General features: G+C 40.8%; 2 protein-coding genes across 3 annotated transcripts in view; one reads left to right on the top strand and one right to left on the bottom strand.

Moving 5' to 3' along the window:
* Positions 1-13,358, bottom strand: part of LOC308112673 (membrane-associated phosphatidylinositol transfer protein 2-like) — a 44,592-nt gene extending 31,234 nt beyond the window's left edge. For both annotated transcript variants that reach the window (XM_080468371.1, XM_080468372.1), the window contains exon 1: positions 12,592-13,358. The gene's annotated coding sequence lies outside the window, so the exon portion shown is untranslated. The remainder of the gene's footprint in view (positions 1-12,591) is intronic.
* Positions 13,359-16,534: 3,176 nt separating this feature from the next.
* mtrfr (mitochondrial translation release factor in rescue) lies at positions 16,535-18,049 on the top strand. Its single transcript, XM_080466723.1, has 2 exons — positions 16,535-16,887; positions 17,594-18,049. The coding sequence occupies exons 1-2, from the start codon at positions 16,636-16,638 to the stop codon at positions 17,822-17,824; spliced, it is 483 nt and encodes a 160-aa protein (XP_080322849.1). The 5' UTR covers positions 16,535-16,635; the 3' UTR covers positions 17,825-18,049.
* Positions 18,050-18,651: the final 602 nt, after the last annotated feature.

The following is an 18,651-nucleotide window of genomic DNA, read 5'->3' as shown; positions in this document are numbered from 1 at the left end:
ATGGCAACTATATTTAACAAGAAACATGTAATTGTAAAGATAATTTTATACAAATAGTCACGTAAGATCTCATGGTAAACATGATTCGCATTTAAGGCAGATCAGTAAATCTCATTCAATCACACTGAGGCGCTGAACCAGTGGAAAATATGACAAGTTTTTCGATTTGATAGCCCTGCAGCATGTAATTAAAATTCAACATAAATAAATCTGGTGCCTAGTGACTGCCGAGAACTTTAAGCTGCTCTAATAATTAGAGCCATTGTTTTCTCATGCCTCAGTGATGCTCACAGTTTTCCAAAAAGGTTCATTACATACCAGCTCCATCTCCAATCAACACCATGCCTCACACCAAAATCCAAAATTAGATGACCTTATATGCAAATTACATTTGGATTAATCAGTTATGTGCCAAGGTTAAATGAGGATCCCCCTCGCTGTTATTCTCTCCAAGCACTCCAACAGTTTAAATCAACTGCGCACAGAGCAGACTTATGTAACACCGGCACACACAGAATACGAAGGCGTCACTGGCGAAGCATTTTGTCCATCCCATGAATGGATTCATGGGTCCACCGAGTGCAGGAAAGGAAATGCTTTATACAAATGCAATGATTAATACAATATTCCCCAAACATCTCCATCCTGATTCAAATTAAGAGCTAATTGTTCATTTGGAGCCTGCTGCTTGGTCCTTACTTTCCACGGACTGTTCAGAAGCCGAACACAACGGCTTGGATGAAATAAAAAAAATAAAAAAAGATTCCCAGTATCACTGCCACAAGCAATCTCTTACAATAGCGCAAAGTTGCTATTGTTAAAAGAACTTTTACAGTGACGTGGCCCTCTTTCTCTATTACAGTTAGATGGCACCTTGTTTCGAAGTCGATGGCAAAATCCAGATTGATTCACATGCATCAGAGATTCAAGCTACAGGACCTGACCAACAATCAGGCAGAGTATAGAAAGTCGCTGAGAGAACAGAGGTAGGCTTTTGAAGTGTCAATCGCCTGATACTTTTTTTAGCAGTGGAAAACTGATATTCATCGTCTCGGAGAAAGACAAAAGGTAAAAAAGAAATAGGTTATAACATATAACATAGGAAAACTTTCAAAGAGTCAAATGTTTGAGTTTAAAAACAGATTTGTTTCAGTTTTAGAAAACCGAGGCAGTTTTGTGATTAATGTGAAAATAAAGTCACGGCACATGATGTTAGCAATGTAAACACAACAAAAAGCTGTGTTTGTCTTCGTCTATTTTTAGTCTGCCCATATTGGAAAAAAAAAAAAAAAAAACTTCAGCGGCTCTCTCATAATTGGCAGAGTGACTTCTTATAAATAAGTATGTCACAGAAGAAAAAGGAAATGGATTATACTCAACAAAACTTGTGAAGAAAAATGTTGCGCCTCAGGCCAAAATGTATTCCCTTTCCTGCCCCTCTATCCTCTCCATCGTTGCTTGAACAGGGGTTACCATGGAGACACACAGGGCCCTTACCTTATTGGTTGCCAGGATGAAGTCAGAGTGACGAGGAAAGTAGAGCCCAGACGCTGCTGGGGCTGATACTTCTTTCTCCCCTTTCTCCCGTCTCCACTTTCACTTTTGTCAGCCCCTGTTCTACCCATCCACTGCAACTTTCCCTGTGATATAGCATCCACCCAAGACCCCCCACTAACTCCACCTAAATATTTAACACTCAGGTACAAGCAGAAGACACACACACTCCACAGAATCTGTCAAAGAATAGTAACAAATACAGCTATTATGAAGCAAACATGCATATATGTATGAAAGCCAAGATAAGCCTGCTGTTACACGCATCATCTGCAATAACAAACGCCCCTTTGAACCCTGTGTCCCCTGCAATGTAGTTCACCATTAACCTGGTAGGTCACAAACAGTTCCTTGTAGGCAACAATGACTAAGAACTAGAAAATTCCAAAGAATTTTTTTTTTTTATTTCCTCTGATCTCCTTCACGAGGTGCCTCTCCCATCTACTTTGGTTGAGACATTTTTTTGGCAGTTTTTGGGGATTTATCCGGGAACGGACTCAGCAACAATCTTGCCGAACATGTTTTGATGTGCTTTTTGTGTCTGTGCTCCCAGCAGTACGGTGCTAGTTGCCGGACGAAAAAAAAACAGTAGAAGCATAATGAGAATAAAAATAAATCTAAACGGCCACCGAGGATAGTTAGGCAGGCACAAGAATAATTAGCAGACTCGTGAAACTACACCACATAATTTTCATCAGATAGAAAAGTGACCCACTTCTATTAAGTCATGGAAATGTGACCTATGTCTCAACACCTTTTATGCATGCAAATAATAAAAATGTACCTCTCACATGTGTAATCTAAGTAATACACCTTTAGCATTGCTTAGTCTTGAAATTTAATTTTATGAATTAATTTTTAAAAAGTTGATATTTCTATTTTGTTCACACAAACTTAATTTCTGCGCATGTGATAGGATTTAGTAGTGCCTTATTTTGAGAATGGATATATGAAAGGAAAGATCCAATAATACACAAAAGCAGTGGCTTCTGACATGTAACAAGTAATATCTTTGTTAAATATCTACATTAGAACATTCTTACTAGCCAAAGGTAAAGTTTCCTATGAGGGATCAAAATTCTATGGGGCGGTTGATTTTTCCATACTAGAAATGTGACCCGCGGCTCACAATTCTATATGGAAAAGTGACCTGGGGGGTCCTTGGACAGGGACTTGTGCAGACATGTAGCATTATGGAGGATTTAGTCAGTTTCCCCTCAAATACTCCAGAGAAGTTGCCAAGTTGTGGAAAAAAAACATTTATCAACTAAAGGGAATACATGGATAAAGAAGATATGCTTTCACAAAATGGTAACAAAAACTTAAAGAACTTAAACAAAATTCTTCCTAGGTTTGAATGTGAGCTTGTGGTTGTTTGTCTCTGTGATGGACTGGCGACCGGTCCAGGGTAAAGGGATCCTGAACTCCTCGTCATTCAGACATGTTTTCCGACCAACAGAAAACATGTTGCATGAGAAAGCGAAGTTGGGACACCATCCTCCCACAAAACTCCAGCAATGGCTTTCTTCCGGTTACAGATGTTTACAAACCAGAAAACAGATGGTAAATATCACCCTATCCCAACTTTTTTGGAGCTGTGTCATTGAGATCAAATGCAAATTCATTTGCATTTCTTGTGAAATGATAGAATCTCTGATTTGCATCATCTGATATGTCAACGCACCCTGCAATGCGTAACTCATGGATAGAGGATATGTACCTACCTCCCCTGCTAAATCACTTTCACTGCAGGGAGTGAAATCATTCATCTCTCCATGATTGTGTTTAAAGTTAATTCACCAGGAAACCAAACAAAAACCTCAAATAATTGTCATTTTAAAAATGGGTACAATTTCATTGCATTCAGTTTTAAAGTGTGTTTGTGTGCGTGTGCGTGTGTGTCCACTTCCTCCTTGTTTATCCTGATTGATCTTGCTCAAGCAAACCTTCCCTCTGGTTTTGACACAAATTGCACCCTGACTACAAACTTTTCAGAATAGAGGTTGTCTTATCTTTTAGGACGTGTGGATAATGTATAAAATGAACCCTGTGCTCAAGTGATTGTGAAGGCTCGAGTCCAAAGAACCCATCAAGGCGAAAAACTGCTCAAGTATTAAACACAGTGATCTGCAGCTGTCTGAGCCACTTTGCTTTTGTGTTCCGTCTTTCTCAGTTTCTGACTCAAAGAAATTTGAATGACTGAATCATCAGTTCAGCGAGTACAGTTGTTCATTTAGAGCGCACGCCATGCGTCGAGGCAAATGATAGCAGTGCAGCTTAAGAAAAGCAGAGTTTGTCCGGTGCTGCCCTTTGACAAAATACCTCAAATCCTCTTGTGCAGCACAAATAATGCTGCCTTCCCAAAAGTGTTCTACCCACTGACTGAAGAGTGAAGCTGTCTCTCATTCTGACCATAAATGGCCATTTTGAAAGATGCTCCTGGTCTTGTGACTTCGGTTAACATTTTAACGGGTGCTGAGGTCAGGTTTCCAGCCTTGTGGAAACCCAGGCATTGAGATTTTTTCTAATCGGAGCCAGAGCTTGTGAAGACAACAAACACTTACAAAATTAAAGATTCTAACGTTGCTCTCCGTCACGCACATATACAGGTATGCTGCTCTGAACAAAGTTGTGATGCCTTGCTTCACACACAGAAGGACAACGGGCAAAGCGGAGAGACCAAAAAATAAGTCTTTACAGTCTTAGTAAAAAAAAGGGAAAGAATTAAGGGGAGCAAGGGGGGGGAGTTGGGGTACGAAGGCAGCTATTTTTAGGCTCAGAGAAATCAGGTGTCTGTGTCCACTGGAGAAGAGAAGAGAGCATGGGTAAAGTGACATGAAGCAGTGATGTCGCTTTCATTTTACATGATCCGTGTGACTCAAACATTGCATGGGCTGCTGGGGCGAGAACAACAGAGGAACAAAACAAATACATATAACATGGTACATACTGTATGTTCCACACTGATGTCAAAGCTGCAGAGATAAATAATGAAATACCTGCAATGAAACTGGGGTTTATAGAGTCCAACCGAATAAGCCTCGCAATTAAACATTGAGAAAGCGAAAGGAAGAAGTCCACTAACCAGATGATTTTTAAATGACTGGGTGGTGCAGGCAGCATTTCACAGCAGACTATGCTCCTTGCAGATTAGATTAGCTAACACATTAACTATGCCTCACAGAAGCAGATCTTCCTACTTAAGAGCCAAGAAGTTTCCTGGAAGGGAGGGTGTGCCACTTCATCCCTGAGCCTGATGGATATCACAATGAAATACGGACACCCATCACTGACAGGATGCACATAGCAGACTTGATTCCCCTTCCATAAAATGAAACTTAAGTAAGGACACAGGAAGGTGGATGACTGCTATAAAAAGACCTCTGCTCTCTTCTTTGGAGTCCACTCACACTTCCAGCGAAGCTGGCGTTCAATCGGGGTGAGAAGCCGACAGCGCAAAACGTTGGCTTTGTCTAATTTCGCAGACAACACCACTGCAGGAGCATTAGCAATGACGTGGCATTAATCAGCTGGCTCATCAGGGATGCATGAGGACAGGTTCTACCCCTGCTGTCCCTGTCAACATCTCAACACCAGCATTAGCATCACCTGCTTTTTACAAGGAAGCTGAGGTGGCATTGTGCACAGACCCCCCCCCCCCACACACACACACACACAATATACCGCTCACAGCATGACTGAAAGTCCAATCCAGGCTCATCTTGAGCACCGTCTGGACAGATGACTGGATGAATAAAATGTTCACCTTCAGAGAACTGACCAGATTGCAAAGAGTCTATAGTTGTGTAAGAGGTCACTGTACACCAATCAGCCATGACATTAAGACCATCTGTGGAGGATCCCTTTTCCACTTCATATGCAACAGACTGAGATGCATCATGTATTCTGACACCTCTCCATCAAGTCACTCCTCAAACATTTGAGCTTTGAATGTGCCCCGACTGGCCATGACCTCGTTGCCAGTTCCCTTCTTTCATTTCTTTGGATGATTTTGGATAGACACTGACGCTTGGACCCAGGATGTCGAGCCGTCTCAGTCTTGTTCTTTTCAAAGTTGTCTTACGCATGTCCATGTTTCACCCCCTATCACCTAAACTTGGAGCACAACAGTACAGCCGGTTTTATTCGCTTCATTTAACTTTAAAATCCTGACAGCATACAAAACATTTTCTTTTTCAAGCGAGGCTATGATCAGAACGTACCACTGTCTTTTATTACTTGTTTTGACTGTAATTTGGTTACTTCATCGGTCATTACTCCCCTTGGGGAAACGACTTCTCATATTTAACACATTTTATCCATATTTAACCTCAACTACACATGCTCGGTGCAGCCCCCAGAGAGCTGGTATGGTTCAGAGGTCTTGCTCACAGACACACAGTGGTATCCTGTCAGCAGAGGGATTTGAACCTGTGAACCTCACAATTTTGCTTCTCTAACCTCGAGGCCAGCAATGCCAGTGGCAGACACGCTGCCAAGAAATGGTGAGGAAAAGGTCCAGATCAAGGGAGCAAAAATACCCGTCTTGACTTGATGTGTTATTTTTCAAAACAAAGAAGTCAAAGTATAGAAACCTTGATTCAGATTCAGGAGGGACTCTGAACGGTTTGAAAGCTACACAAAAATCAGCACTGTTTGAAAAGAAGCTTTGTCATTGTTATATTCATTTTTATTCATTTGTACTCAGAAACGTGTTGTAAATCTGTTGTGTTATCACTTACATTTGGGTCATTTTGTACACTGACCACAGAGCACCTCCCAGGTCTTATTGCTCAAACTGATTTAAAAGTGTAAAGGAAAAATGTGTGACTTTCTTTTTTCCCCATATAGAATGTAAACATACACCTGAATACTGTTGGATAATACTTCCAAAGAATTTGAACTTCTTTACTTGGCTCAAGAAAAAACTAAGCTGCACTTGAAATGAGTTCATATTCAAGAAAGTTGTCATTAATAATAAAACAGTGGCTGATAGTGCCTGTCAAGACACATCAGATTGTGGAATTGTAACTAAATTTTGCATTACTCCTGGAACTAAATCTGCTGCTCCTGAGTCTTGCTGTATCCTGAAAGGATGCTTGGAAACGGGTTTGGTAAAAGTTTGTGATTTCCACCCAGGGCTTTGGGACAACTGAGGTTTTGTCTGGATGTCAACATTAGATTTGCATTGGATTTGAAAAAATGAAAATCTACAACATGACACCTACTAAAAACCTAGAGGAGACCTCCCCGATTGCCTTTTCCTGAAAGCTGAATCAAGCTGAATTAATAAAACAAATGTTAGTTTGGATGTTTAAGCTGCTGAGTTTTGAGGATCCAAACATGCAAAAAAAAAAAAAAAAGAAATCTTATCACTGCTGAGCGACACTTCCTGCTGTCTGTCTGTCTGACACTGTGTACAGACATGTTTTAGATGTAAATCAAGTAGACATTATAGCCACTGTTAGAACCAGCAAGAATCTCACTGGTGCTGTCAGAATCCATCTCTACAGACGGACAAAGAAACAAAGCTATTATCACACATAAGTCTTCATTTGCAAAAGTTACAAACTGCGGGGACCGGTAGTTCATACTATACAGTCTGACATCAAACGTGGCAAACTTGTTTTATTTCCTTCTTCGGGCTTTTTTCACAAGTTGAGTTGCCACGTTATATAGTTTGGGAGGCTCGAGAATTAATTCAAGTTTCTAAAGTCATAACAAGGTGAGCACAGTGAGCGGGTGAAAAAGAACCAAGTAAACGTTTTCTTAACTGTAAAAAATAAAGTCTTGAGAGATTTCTAGTTTTATAAACTCCCATCCATCGATTCATCCAATTTTGGGTTGGCTGGAGTTAAACCAAGTGACATAGGAGTGAAGGCTGGGTACATTGTGGACTGGTTACCAATTCAGCAGAGCGCCGACATGTTTTACAAGTGAGTGGGAGAAAAACAGAGTACTCAGTGAGAGCGCATGCATGGGGAGAACATGCAAACTACGTGGAGAGGACCCACAAGCCCGGCCTTGTTGCTAGGAAATGCTCATAGTGAGAAGAGAATGAGAACCACCACATCATCAAGCAACCCAAGAACTAAAATCAGGAGAAAAAAAAAAGAAAACAACGGATTATTGGTTTAAAAGATTAAAAAAAAAAGGAGATAGCTTTTCATTTTGCAGGAGCTGGTCCATCTTTCCCACTATCCACTGCATCTTAATAACATTTCTTTGAGATGACAGAGCCATCTCGCCTTGGTTAGGAGTTGCTGTGTTGCTCAGTGGGTGACTGACGCTTTCAAAGCAGCCTAAAGTCAAACACGCGACGTTCATTCTCATGAGCAAACTAAACACAGCAACACTGAACATTACACAGAAGTTCAACGAATTCTTACTAAATAACTTCAGATGGTGCAACGTGATTTAGGAACTGACACAACACACAGGCTCCTCTCGCCGTTAGTACGTACTGTTTCTGTACTCTCCCTGCACCAGCCTTCTCGTCTCAGCTCATCTGATAACGTGGAACCAAAAGATGTGGTGAGTTGCTGCGTGCGTCACGCAAACTTTAACTGGCAGGAAGTGTGCCTCGCTCCCTTCCACTAAACATGTCGTTACCCAACGGCTGCAACACCCAGTCGTCAACGGCATTCTCATTAGCAACAAATATAATTAAGTGGAACCGCAGAAACATCCTAAGTAAAGTGAGGAGCGGGGCAGACCTGTCACATGTGTGGAAACAAACAAAGATACCTCACCGTGCTATGAATACTCAAACAAGGCTGGGGCACATGCTCGAAGGCTATAGGCTGCTCTGTCAGGAATTTTCCACTCCACCGTCACTCAGACGTACAGCATATATTTACAGTGTTTTCCTCCGGACCATCAGGAGGTTGTCTGGCACTCGCGCAAGAGTACCAGCTGAGTGAAGCGCTGGGTAATTTTAGTTTTGGAATAGAGTGAGAGACCTGCCTGAGACGAATGAGCAAATATCAAGTCTCTGAATGCACTTACAAATGATCACTCATTAAAAATGTCACTACCGTGTCTCTCCACTTTGCCGCCTGCACTGCGTAAAAACAACAACAACAACAAAACATTGTCAGGACTGCTGCAATCTGACAGCTAAAAGTCGCAAACAAATAAGGGGCTGCGTGTGAAAATCACAACTGCACAAACAATAAACAGATCCATAATCACCTCCACTTGTTCTCCTTCAGCAGTGTGATATCGTGTTTGTTTGCATGATGTGTTACATTCAGCAGAGGCACCTGAGAGTTAGAGAGCTATCAGGTTTCAGCCTCTCAACTACAGCTATTTTAATATTACTTCCATCGGTACAGGCTCGAAAATATGAATAAAAGTGCTCAATCCATTATATTAAGTCCCATTTTAAATGAATATATTGAAATTGAATAGTAAAGTTACTGACTCAAACGTCAAATATATGTAAAAGACAGACGCATACCATAAAGGCAGAACCACTAAACTTCCTTTTAGATCTCCACAGTGTCAAACTCACGGCTGCATATAAATTAGCAATCCCAAAGCTACAAATCTAATTTTCTGGGAAATAACTCATTCAATATTTAGAATGAATGAATATTTGAAATCTATTAAAATGACTTGGGTAGTTACAGAGTACTTGCGGAATGAAAATCTGGAGAGCCGTTCTGTGTGGAGGGACGTCAATTGAATATTGAGAATAGTTACAATTCAGTAAAGTATCAAGACAGAAAAGATACCGCAAATAAACTAATTATTGTCTTGTGGACAAATCGGAAGCAAAATACATTTACATTTTTATTAAACAAATAAAAGGTACCTGAAATAATACTACATATATTATCTGTCAAGTCTTCTGTTGGAGGAAATAATGTTTATATTAACATGGAAAAATTTTTTTTATCATGTTACGTTTGCTCACATATCAGAGCATCAATATACACGGTGTATTTTTATTTTTTTGTCTTTTGTTTCAATTTAAGGTGTTAGCAATAATATGTCGACATAATAGCATCTTTAAAAAAAAAAAATGGCGAGCTGGTTTTTTAATGATTTTACGATATCCACTATTGTTGATGTAAAAAAAAATAAAAAAACATTCAAAGGGATGACAGAATGCTCCCAACCCAACAGGGTAAAGAGTTTGAGACTAAAATATGATAACTTGTCAGTGACTTGAGACGGAGTAAGTCAGAGTGATTAAATGTACGGTCACCGTTGTACAGAAGCATGGCCGACACAGAAATGCTGATGTACACCCACCTAATGCGTTCTGTGTTCGGTGTGATGACTATTGTGGAATCGGTGAGCTCCTGCCAGGTGTTTTGAAGAAACTTCGAGACCAGTCTGCACCTTTTTGTATGTCTGCAGTGCTGCGGAACTTGCTTGAGGGATCTACCCATAATTCATAGTATTCCAATGACAAGAATGTCCATGAAAGTATGAATAGTAAGTAAAAGTGTGAATGCACGTTACATATGTGAGTGTAACCCCGTATAAACTCAAAAGCCCCTGAAGAGATTGTTTTCAGAAATGTGCACAGTCACTCCCAGTCCTGCGTGTGTACCATAGGTGTATATTCATGTGGGTGTGTCTGCAGGTCTACTATCAAAGAAAACTGGTTAGGCAATTTGCTTTATGAAAGCAGCTGTCACATAAAGAGCGCTGAAAGCTAAACTGTATCATAAGGGTCACAGATGACTGGCAAGGAAGGTCACGTGTGCGAGCTATGGGTTCTGGGCGATGCTGATGCGGTTATCAATGGCTTCCACTTGAAGCATTTAAGAGAGCAGCACTTCAGCGACTGGAGAGCAGACTGTTTATCTGTCTCACACAATTGCATAGCATTGGTAAATATCCTGTTAATCGCCAGCAGCTTTTCAAAGCCAACCGCTCCAATCAACGTTCGAATAGCAGCCACCATTAAAAATAGCCGGGACATTAGCGACGTCCGTCTGCCCAGGACACCATGTGCAGATCATCATGAGGCGCCCTGGCTGTGAACTTCACCTTCCACTTTTCTGTTTTACTTCCAAACTGACAAAGACAATAAAATGTGACAGTTCACGGACCGGTGAATGATAACTATGTTAGATAAATATCGAAACTTTCATGCAGACAGGACACAAGTTCTAACGTGTCCAAGTGACGCTGACACACTGTGCTCGTAGTAGTAACACAAACAATGTGTTCTTCTATGCGTGACTTTTATTTCTTTTGCCGTCAACGGACTCTGGAATGCAGGCCATATCATTATCTCCTTCTGATAAGGATTGGCATAGACCAGGGCAAACGTCTCCCACCGAGTCGGAATTGAAAAATTTCAATTAAAAGACATTCGATGTTGAACATAATGCAGAGGAGGATCACAACGCGGGGCCCGGTTGAGCAACAGCAGCGCCCTGCCCTTATAGCAGAGCCATCATCTGGAAAACAGCTGCCACAGCCTTGATATTAGCACTGCCTTCATGACTCACCCCGGCCCTGCTGAGTCAAGTGAAGGGACTCCTGATCCTGAAACCTAAAGTCCTACTGAAAAAGGAAGGAGGCTGGAATGGGCATAAACAAGCTTACGGCATGCAGGTTTCCACTTTGGTCTAAACTGAGCCGAGTGCAATCTGTGTAGGATCTGCGCCCTCCTTCCATGCTGTCATCTGCACCAGGGTCTTACATAAATTCTCACACCTGGGTGTCACTTGGAGAGCGACTCTCTTAAAAGCGTGCGTCGGCAGAGAAAGACTAAGAAGCCTGACAGTTATTTATATACGTTATTAAAACAGATGCAGTGCAGTGATAACACCAGCACCGCTCACAGTCAGGAGAACATTTCATCTGCTTTAACAAGCATGCCTGTGTGCAGCGAACAGGGGCATGGTGCGACTCCAGAGCAGTACAAATATATAGAAATACAGGCCCTGGGTTGTGTAGAAAGTAGAGAGAGGTGCTCGTATGCCCAGAAAGAATCATGATGAAAAAGGAATAAGTAACACTAATAATGGCTGAAGAGAATAAGGCGTAAGCGTGATGAAAACTTATTGATTTGAAATAAAAAAAATATTTAGGGTATAAAGTGTTAAAAGATGTGCCTGTTGCAGTCCATATAGAGCAGTGGGGTTTTCACAAACATCCGGCTGAAGAGAAACACTGTGGTAAAGAGAATTTCAGATCCTCCAGCAGATTTGACTAAACTAAACTAAACACAAAATAATTTGTTGCCATTTTGGATGTGACCAAACATAAAGGGACAAAGCACCATGAGAACATTTTACTGCACCAGGAGGACTTTGTTTTAAAAATAGCAAAATGTTAAAATTGAACTTATTTTGCTTGGAGATAATAAATAATTGATTTGGGTTTGTTTTTTTTTCAATTACATGTTTACTCGTTGAGAATGTACTTGCACATCTTTGAACTAGAACCGAGGGAAACATTCAGAGTTGTTTCAATGAATGACATATTATGTTGATTGTATCACAAACTCTGATATAAGAGAGTTACCATGCCCTTTAAAGTAAAAAGTCGAATTTAGCCTGCTTCAGCAAATACTCTTGGTTGGACTCCGAGCAACTGCTGACAGCAGTGTATTTTTTTGTTTTCATTTTAAACTCATTACAGATCCAGAGATTACTACCTGGGATAAAGTCTGCTGTGGTGTTAGTTGGGATTATTTGTATGAGTTTCTGTGTGGAGAGTCGGCAGCCATGCATTGCGTTCAAATCAATGTTTCTGTGTGTTCTGTTGACTGCAGGTAAATTCAGAGTTCATCAATAGATGGTAGCTGGAGATAGATCGTATGCCGTCATGGTAGTTGAGCAGAAGGGGCGAGTGGAGGATCAGCGAGGGGGTCGATGGCTCACTATAGTGATCCAAAGGTAAACACATGGTGATCAGGTAGATCCCTGGTACAAGGAGATGCAGCTTCTCTTTACAGGGACGACCACGTCTGAACTAGAGTAAACCCACCGTCAGTTAGTTACCTAGCAACATGGCAGCACGGTAATGACAAAATGATGGTCGGCGGTGCTCATCATCACATACCTGGACCTGATGTGGTCACGCGCCCCCGGCTCTCACGGCACACTCCGGCACTCCGTGATGGGAAGTTCACTGGTCTTTCTCCGGGGGAGGCTTGTTGTTCAGGAAGGGGAAAAATGTGTCACCACCACTACTCCTGGCTCCGGGTAACGCGAGCTGCCTTCAGCAACTACCCGCCGCCTGTGACGCGCCGCGGTGTGGAAGCGATGCCATAACCCGCCGTAACGCCACCAAGAGTCCGCGCCTGGCTTCCTGTGCGTGCGTTTGTGTTTGCGTTCGTCCTCTCGGCGGGCGGGTTGAGATGGGCTGCGTCTCGTGCGGATGACAGGCAGTGAAACATCCCCTCAGTCCCTCCGGCGGCGACGGGCGCGAGATCAACCACCGCCGCTTCTGCCCGTGTTTACAAAATCTGGCCACATCGCTGCGCCGGAGGAGGAGCGCGACGCGGCACGCCGGGTTTCCTCGCCACGAAAAGGCCAAAGTAGCTACGGGAGCGTTGAAATGTCCTTGAATATCCGAGCTACCCCTCGCATGGGTCGGTGCTTGGGCTCGTCCTGTGCTGAGGGAAACGTCTCTGCTTGTGGTGTGTGTGTGTGTGTGTGTTTGTGTGTGTGTGTGTGTGTGTGTGTGTGTGCGCGTGCGTCCGGGGAGGGCTGCCCCCCTCCAGAAGCTGCCTGCGTCCTCTGAGAGAGGGAAGAGTCGAAGAGAAGCTCTTCCCTCCGTAAGTTGTCACTCGTCAAGTACGACCCGCTGCAAGACTTGAGTCGTCTAAAGCGCGACACGAAACACCAACAAGTTAACCCGCGTGCAGCCAGGTGTCCCTCACAGGTTTCACAATAAAAACCGGAAGTTGTCTTCCACGAGCTCCTGTTCAAAATTGGGATTTTAGGCTTTACACCCATGGATTTATTCCTGAAGGGTTTTTACATTAAAAACCCATTCCTAATGTCTTCTCTGTGCAGCTGTTTGATCCTTTGGGATTTTTGTGTCAGATTCGAAGCTTTTTTTTCAAGTTTTAATGAAATCTTATTTTGGAGAGAGAGAACATTTCATGAGGGCCCAGCAACTCAGTCACTATAAATACTGTCTAGATACTTTTACAACGTTTCACATGAATCACCTTGAGTATATGCCATTGGCACAAATGCTTTTTTGTTTTTGTTTTATTAGAGTATAATACAATTTCCCTCGCCCACAGTAGGCTGGGTTCGGCTCCAGCACCGCGCGACCCTGAACTGGAAAAGCGGGAAAGAAGATGGACGGTTGGTTGGATAATACAATTTCAACAAATGATATGTCAAGGGGTGGGGGTTTTTTTCATGGAAAATTAGAGGGTGATGGGTTTGGATCCAGGCCCACACACACAACCCTGCCTATGATTTCTGAGACGCTTCAAATGGTCTTCTTTTCAATGTCAATATTGTAACCTTATGTTATTGCACCATGCATGATCCAAATGAATACAATGAGGGCTGTCAGGAAATTGTTGTATCAAAAATCTATTTTAATTAAAGTTTTCTTACATGATATATATATATATATATATATATATATATATATATATATATATATATATATATATATATATATATATATATATTTAAACAGTTTTGAATTAATTTGAAAAGGTGGGGTCATGCATTTCCCAGGCATGTCTTCAATACTCCTAACTTGACTACAAGGACACAGCTGAGCTGTGTTGGTAGTAGGACGCCCCTTACAGGCAAACACAGGACGTGGTTGGAGCTGCTGGATCGCCTGGTTACGTATTTCCGCAGACATAAAGCGTTGTTGCGTTGTACGATATGAAGTTATGAAGATACGTCTCCAGCCGCCATGCCCTTACAGCCAATGATAAAGCAGATTCACACACGTTCATGTTGCATATTGACACAGCTTCTTTTCAGATTAAGCAATACATGAAATGGTGTGGTTGAATTGTTCAAGTTAGTTAATACTTAGAACAAAATAAACATAACAGTGTCCTTATAAACAGACATGATATCGAGTCGTCTACTTTCTTGAAATGTAATAAAACTACACGAACTGGTACTATGATTTGTACATGAATGTACAACACACAGCCTGAAAATACTCGCCACTGCTCTTTTTTACCAAATAGGGTCAATTCATAGCGTTGTCTGGTTTCACTTCCTTTACAATACAACCATTTCTTTTCTTTTTTACTGACTGTCTTAATGAGGTGCATAAAGAATCATGCCACAATAAGATTTATCATCAACTCATGACCTTAATAATCTCTCAAGTCCACCCCTAAACAGAATCTAAGTCTTTCAGTTACATTTACTTAGAGTACATGCACTCCTGCTTTAATCTTCATCAACATTCCATTGCTTATCCAGACTCCAAGCAACCGAGATGCTTATCAGAAACCTATTCTAAGATTTATTTTTAGAACATGCATACCATGACAACACAGATTACGACAATTAGAATGGTAGATATGTAAATATGATTGTATTAATGTATTCAGTTTAAACAAATCTATTCTAAATTCAACACGTCAGTACAAGGTAAAATGTCTTCCTGCAGAGTCCTCATCTGAATGACAAAGTCAAGGTCAAAAATGTCCCAAGATGAGGACTACATTTAATGTTCAAGTAATTAGAAGTGCACCGCCCATACAATCTGACAGAGGTCATCACAGGTCATCAGAGACATTGTCTTTTCTCTCTGACCTACATAGTTTCCTGATGTACTAATTATAGTCACTGTCAAGGGGAAGAACAGGACGCATTCTGTCAGAGTCCAATTTACTTTCTATTTATATATAAAACAAGTTTGAAACTATTTTGCAGTTAATGCATTTATAGGTGTAAAAGTGTGTCAACAACTAAACTACACTAGTTAGCACTTCAACAGGGTACTGCAGCAGAGGAATTACTTTCAGAAATGTTTGCAAATCTGTCATTTGGTAAACAAAATGAATAATGAAGTCTTCTGTGTTGAAAAAAGGGAAGTATAGTGTATCTAAATTTGAAAGCCATTTTGATATTTGATTATATTGACATTTGAGGTTGCTCTTGAGGTAATGGAAGCAGGAGGGTAATATTGTCACATTGGAAACAAACCAAAGAAAGTCTTATTTACTAAGTTAACATGTTCTCCTATAGACTTCACTGCACAGTTCACACTTGAGTTCACACAGGAAGCTGTTTTTAGGTTGTGGTCAGAATGTTCAAGGTCCTTTAGATTCCCCTCCGTGTCCAAAAATATGCTTGTTAAGTTAACAGGTGCAGGCATGCCATGTTTTAGATATAGATTATTATGTGAGCTTGGTTGTCTGATTTATGGAGTTGAACAAAAGGAACAGCTTTGCATAGTGAGGTCACTGCAGTGAATGTGACTATTTTGAATTTTGATCAACTGTTCAAATTCAATTATATTTAGCCGACAGACAGTGTAACATCTTCAAAGGAACTCCAGCAATATAAAGTTACCAATCTTATTTCTTTCTAATAATCAAGTACACAATGCAGCTCTGTGTATTTTTAACGGTTTGTGGGGTGTTTTTCCCCCGACTGGTACCTAAACAATAAAAACAGAAATGAGGGAATTTGCACTGTAAGTTCAGCTGGAAAATAGGTGCCAAATTATGTTCCAAAGGCGCCACCTGGAGTGGTCAATTTTTCTTAGAAAAAAAAAAGTACATTTTATAATAGCACATTTAAAAAGGTAACTTATTAAGGCCTATCTGACATTGATGTCGTTTCAGAAATCTTCGCATTTAAAAAAAATGCTTAATTAAAGATTTTATCAAGTTCAAGATGATGTCATGTATTTGAATTAAATATAATTTTAAATTGATAGTTTGCTGGTGTTCCAAAATCCGACACGTGGTAGTGCTGTTTGATCTACACACTCGTGAAAGCGCCCGTGAAGAAAACATCCTGTGTTCTGATTGGCTGACGGACGACAACACCGCGGAAGACGTCACAGGATATAAACAAACCTGCAGCGAGAGTGAGACTGTGAAACTCTGTGACCTGCTTTAACTCCGCTGATTTTAGTGAAATGTAAGATATAATGTCGGCACTCCTTCCGCTCCTCGGCTGCATGCACAGCGTGTCCCGGCGGCTTCTGAGGAGACCCGGCGTCCCCGCTGGGACCGCATGGTGTCCCACAGCCGGTAAGAAGGACCTGCCAGACCTCCCTGAACTGAGCGAGGACGAGCTTGAAGAGCAGTTTGTGAGAGGATCTGGACCCGGAGGACAAGCCACCAACAAAACCAGCAACTGTGTGGTGCTGAAGCACATCCCCACAGGAATAGTCGTGAAGGTGGGCCTTCTTCTGTCTGCCACGAATTATGAACACATACACCTAATATTGTGCCTGTGAATCACACGAAAGGTCAAACCTTGCAAAAAATAGCATTATTCCCACATTTTATTCACATGTAGACTTCAAATTGTTATTGTGCTTTTTCAGAAATGTCACTATTACAATCGTATAAACACTGTAACAATGGAGGAACTGTAAATCATTTGATAGTGTCTCTGCAGTCTAATCTTGCTCCAAAAAGATGCTTTTCGAAATTTCCACTCTTCATTCACGGAGCAGTTGAGTAGGAAGTTCATTTTCTGTTTGCAAATTTTAAAGAGCTCTTAAAAATATTGTCTCATTAGCGCATTGATCTTAAATATATTAGCAGCAGTTTACTTTTAGTCAATAAAAAAAAATCACCAAAAGTAATTTCAACCAGAACAGTTAGATACTTATTAGATATGCATTTTACCAAGGTTGGGGTGGCCATGGCTCTAGTCAGACCACATAAGTAGCAAAGGCGTAGCATACAAGTAAAGTCAATTTACCATTTGTTGTTGCTTTGTTCACTGCATTTATAGGTCACAATATTGCCATCAACTCAGTTAAAATACGTCATTTTCCAAACGTTTCCGGTGGTAATAACAATGTAAATGACACAGTATTGAAAGCAACTGTTAATCTGGTTCGTGACTCTTCTCTTTTGTTTCCCCCCGTCCAGTGCCATCAGACCAGATCTGTGGATATAAATCGAAAGCGCGCCCGGGACATCATGAGGGAGAAACTTGATGTTGCGTACAAAGGAGAACTCAGTGAGGTTATCACGAAGAAGAAGGAGTCGGTGCAGAGGAAGCAAGAAAAGAGAAGGAAAGCGAATGAAAATCTGGAGAGAAAGAGACTCTTTAAAGAAGCCCTGGCTGCAGACACCAAGCTTGGAAATGATTCTGTATGAAAATGTGTGTGTGGAAGATGAAATAAAGACATGAATAAATGAATGAAAATATGTTTTTAAACTTCTCTCATTTAGGAACAGTAGACTTCCAGCTTGTTGGCACATTACCACCAACTTAATGACAAAACTTGGGAATGTCTAATTTTACTGTCCAACAATTCATTTGTGTGATTCAATGCAAAGTTTCAGTATGTTATTGTTTATAGACGATAGGTGACGTTTTTGAAAAATAAATAAAATACAATTCAAATATTTGTGGTTTCTTTAATGCTTGGAAAAGTTGAGTACATGTTTTAAGTATATCTTTACCTGTAGCTGTATGTGTCCTTTTGAGTTAAAAGCTATTTTTAACATACAATAATATTTATTTGGAACTCGATCTGTTTCTCACAGATGTTATGTTCATGTTTGACTTTAAATTACAATATCCTTCTAGTGGAGCAGAAACAAAATTGTAAAAAAAGCCAGCTTTATTCAAGTGTCAGCATGGATCATTTTCTTTCCATCACTTTAACATAAACTCTGTTTCTCTTTGTTTCTTCATTTCAGGAAAAGTCTTTCAACTCCACAAGATTAAAAAGTCAATCTGTGCTGCTTTAAGGGCTGTGTTTAATTGGTATTCACTCTAGCTAACGAAGAAAGTCTCACTTTTATTTTAATAAACATAACGAATCCCATGACTGTGCTCTGCGGTGGTCATTAGTGGTGATAAGCATGGTTCATTTCATTAATTCAGGTAAATGGATTGCGGTTTTATGGCTGAGTAACTTCTATCTTTGTCTTTGTCTAGTTAGTGCCAGTCATGATTGAAACAAAGAGTTTTCCAA

This window comes from Lipophrys pholis (assembly GCF_963383615.2).
Source record: "Lipophrys pholis genome assembly, chromosome: 7".
Taxonomy (NCBI): Eukaryota; Metazoa; Chordata; class Actinopteri; order Blenniiformes; family Blenniidae; genus Lipophrys; species Lipophrys pholis.
The sequence above is the reverse complement of the archived record's forward strand: the minus strand, read 5'-3'. Positions and strand labels throughout refer to the sequence as shown.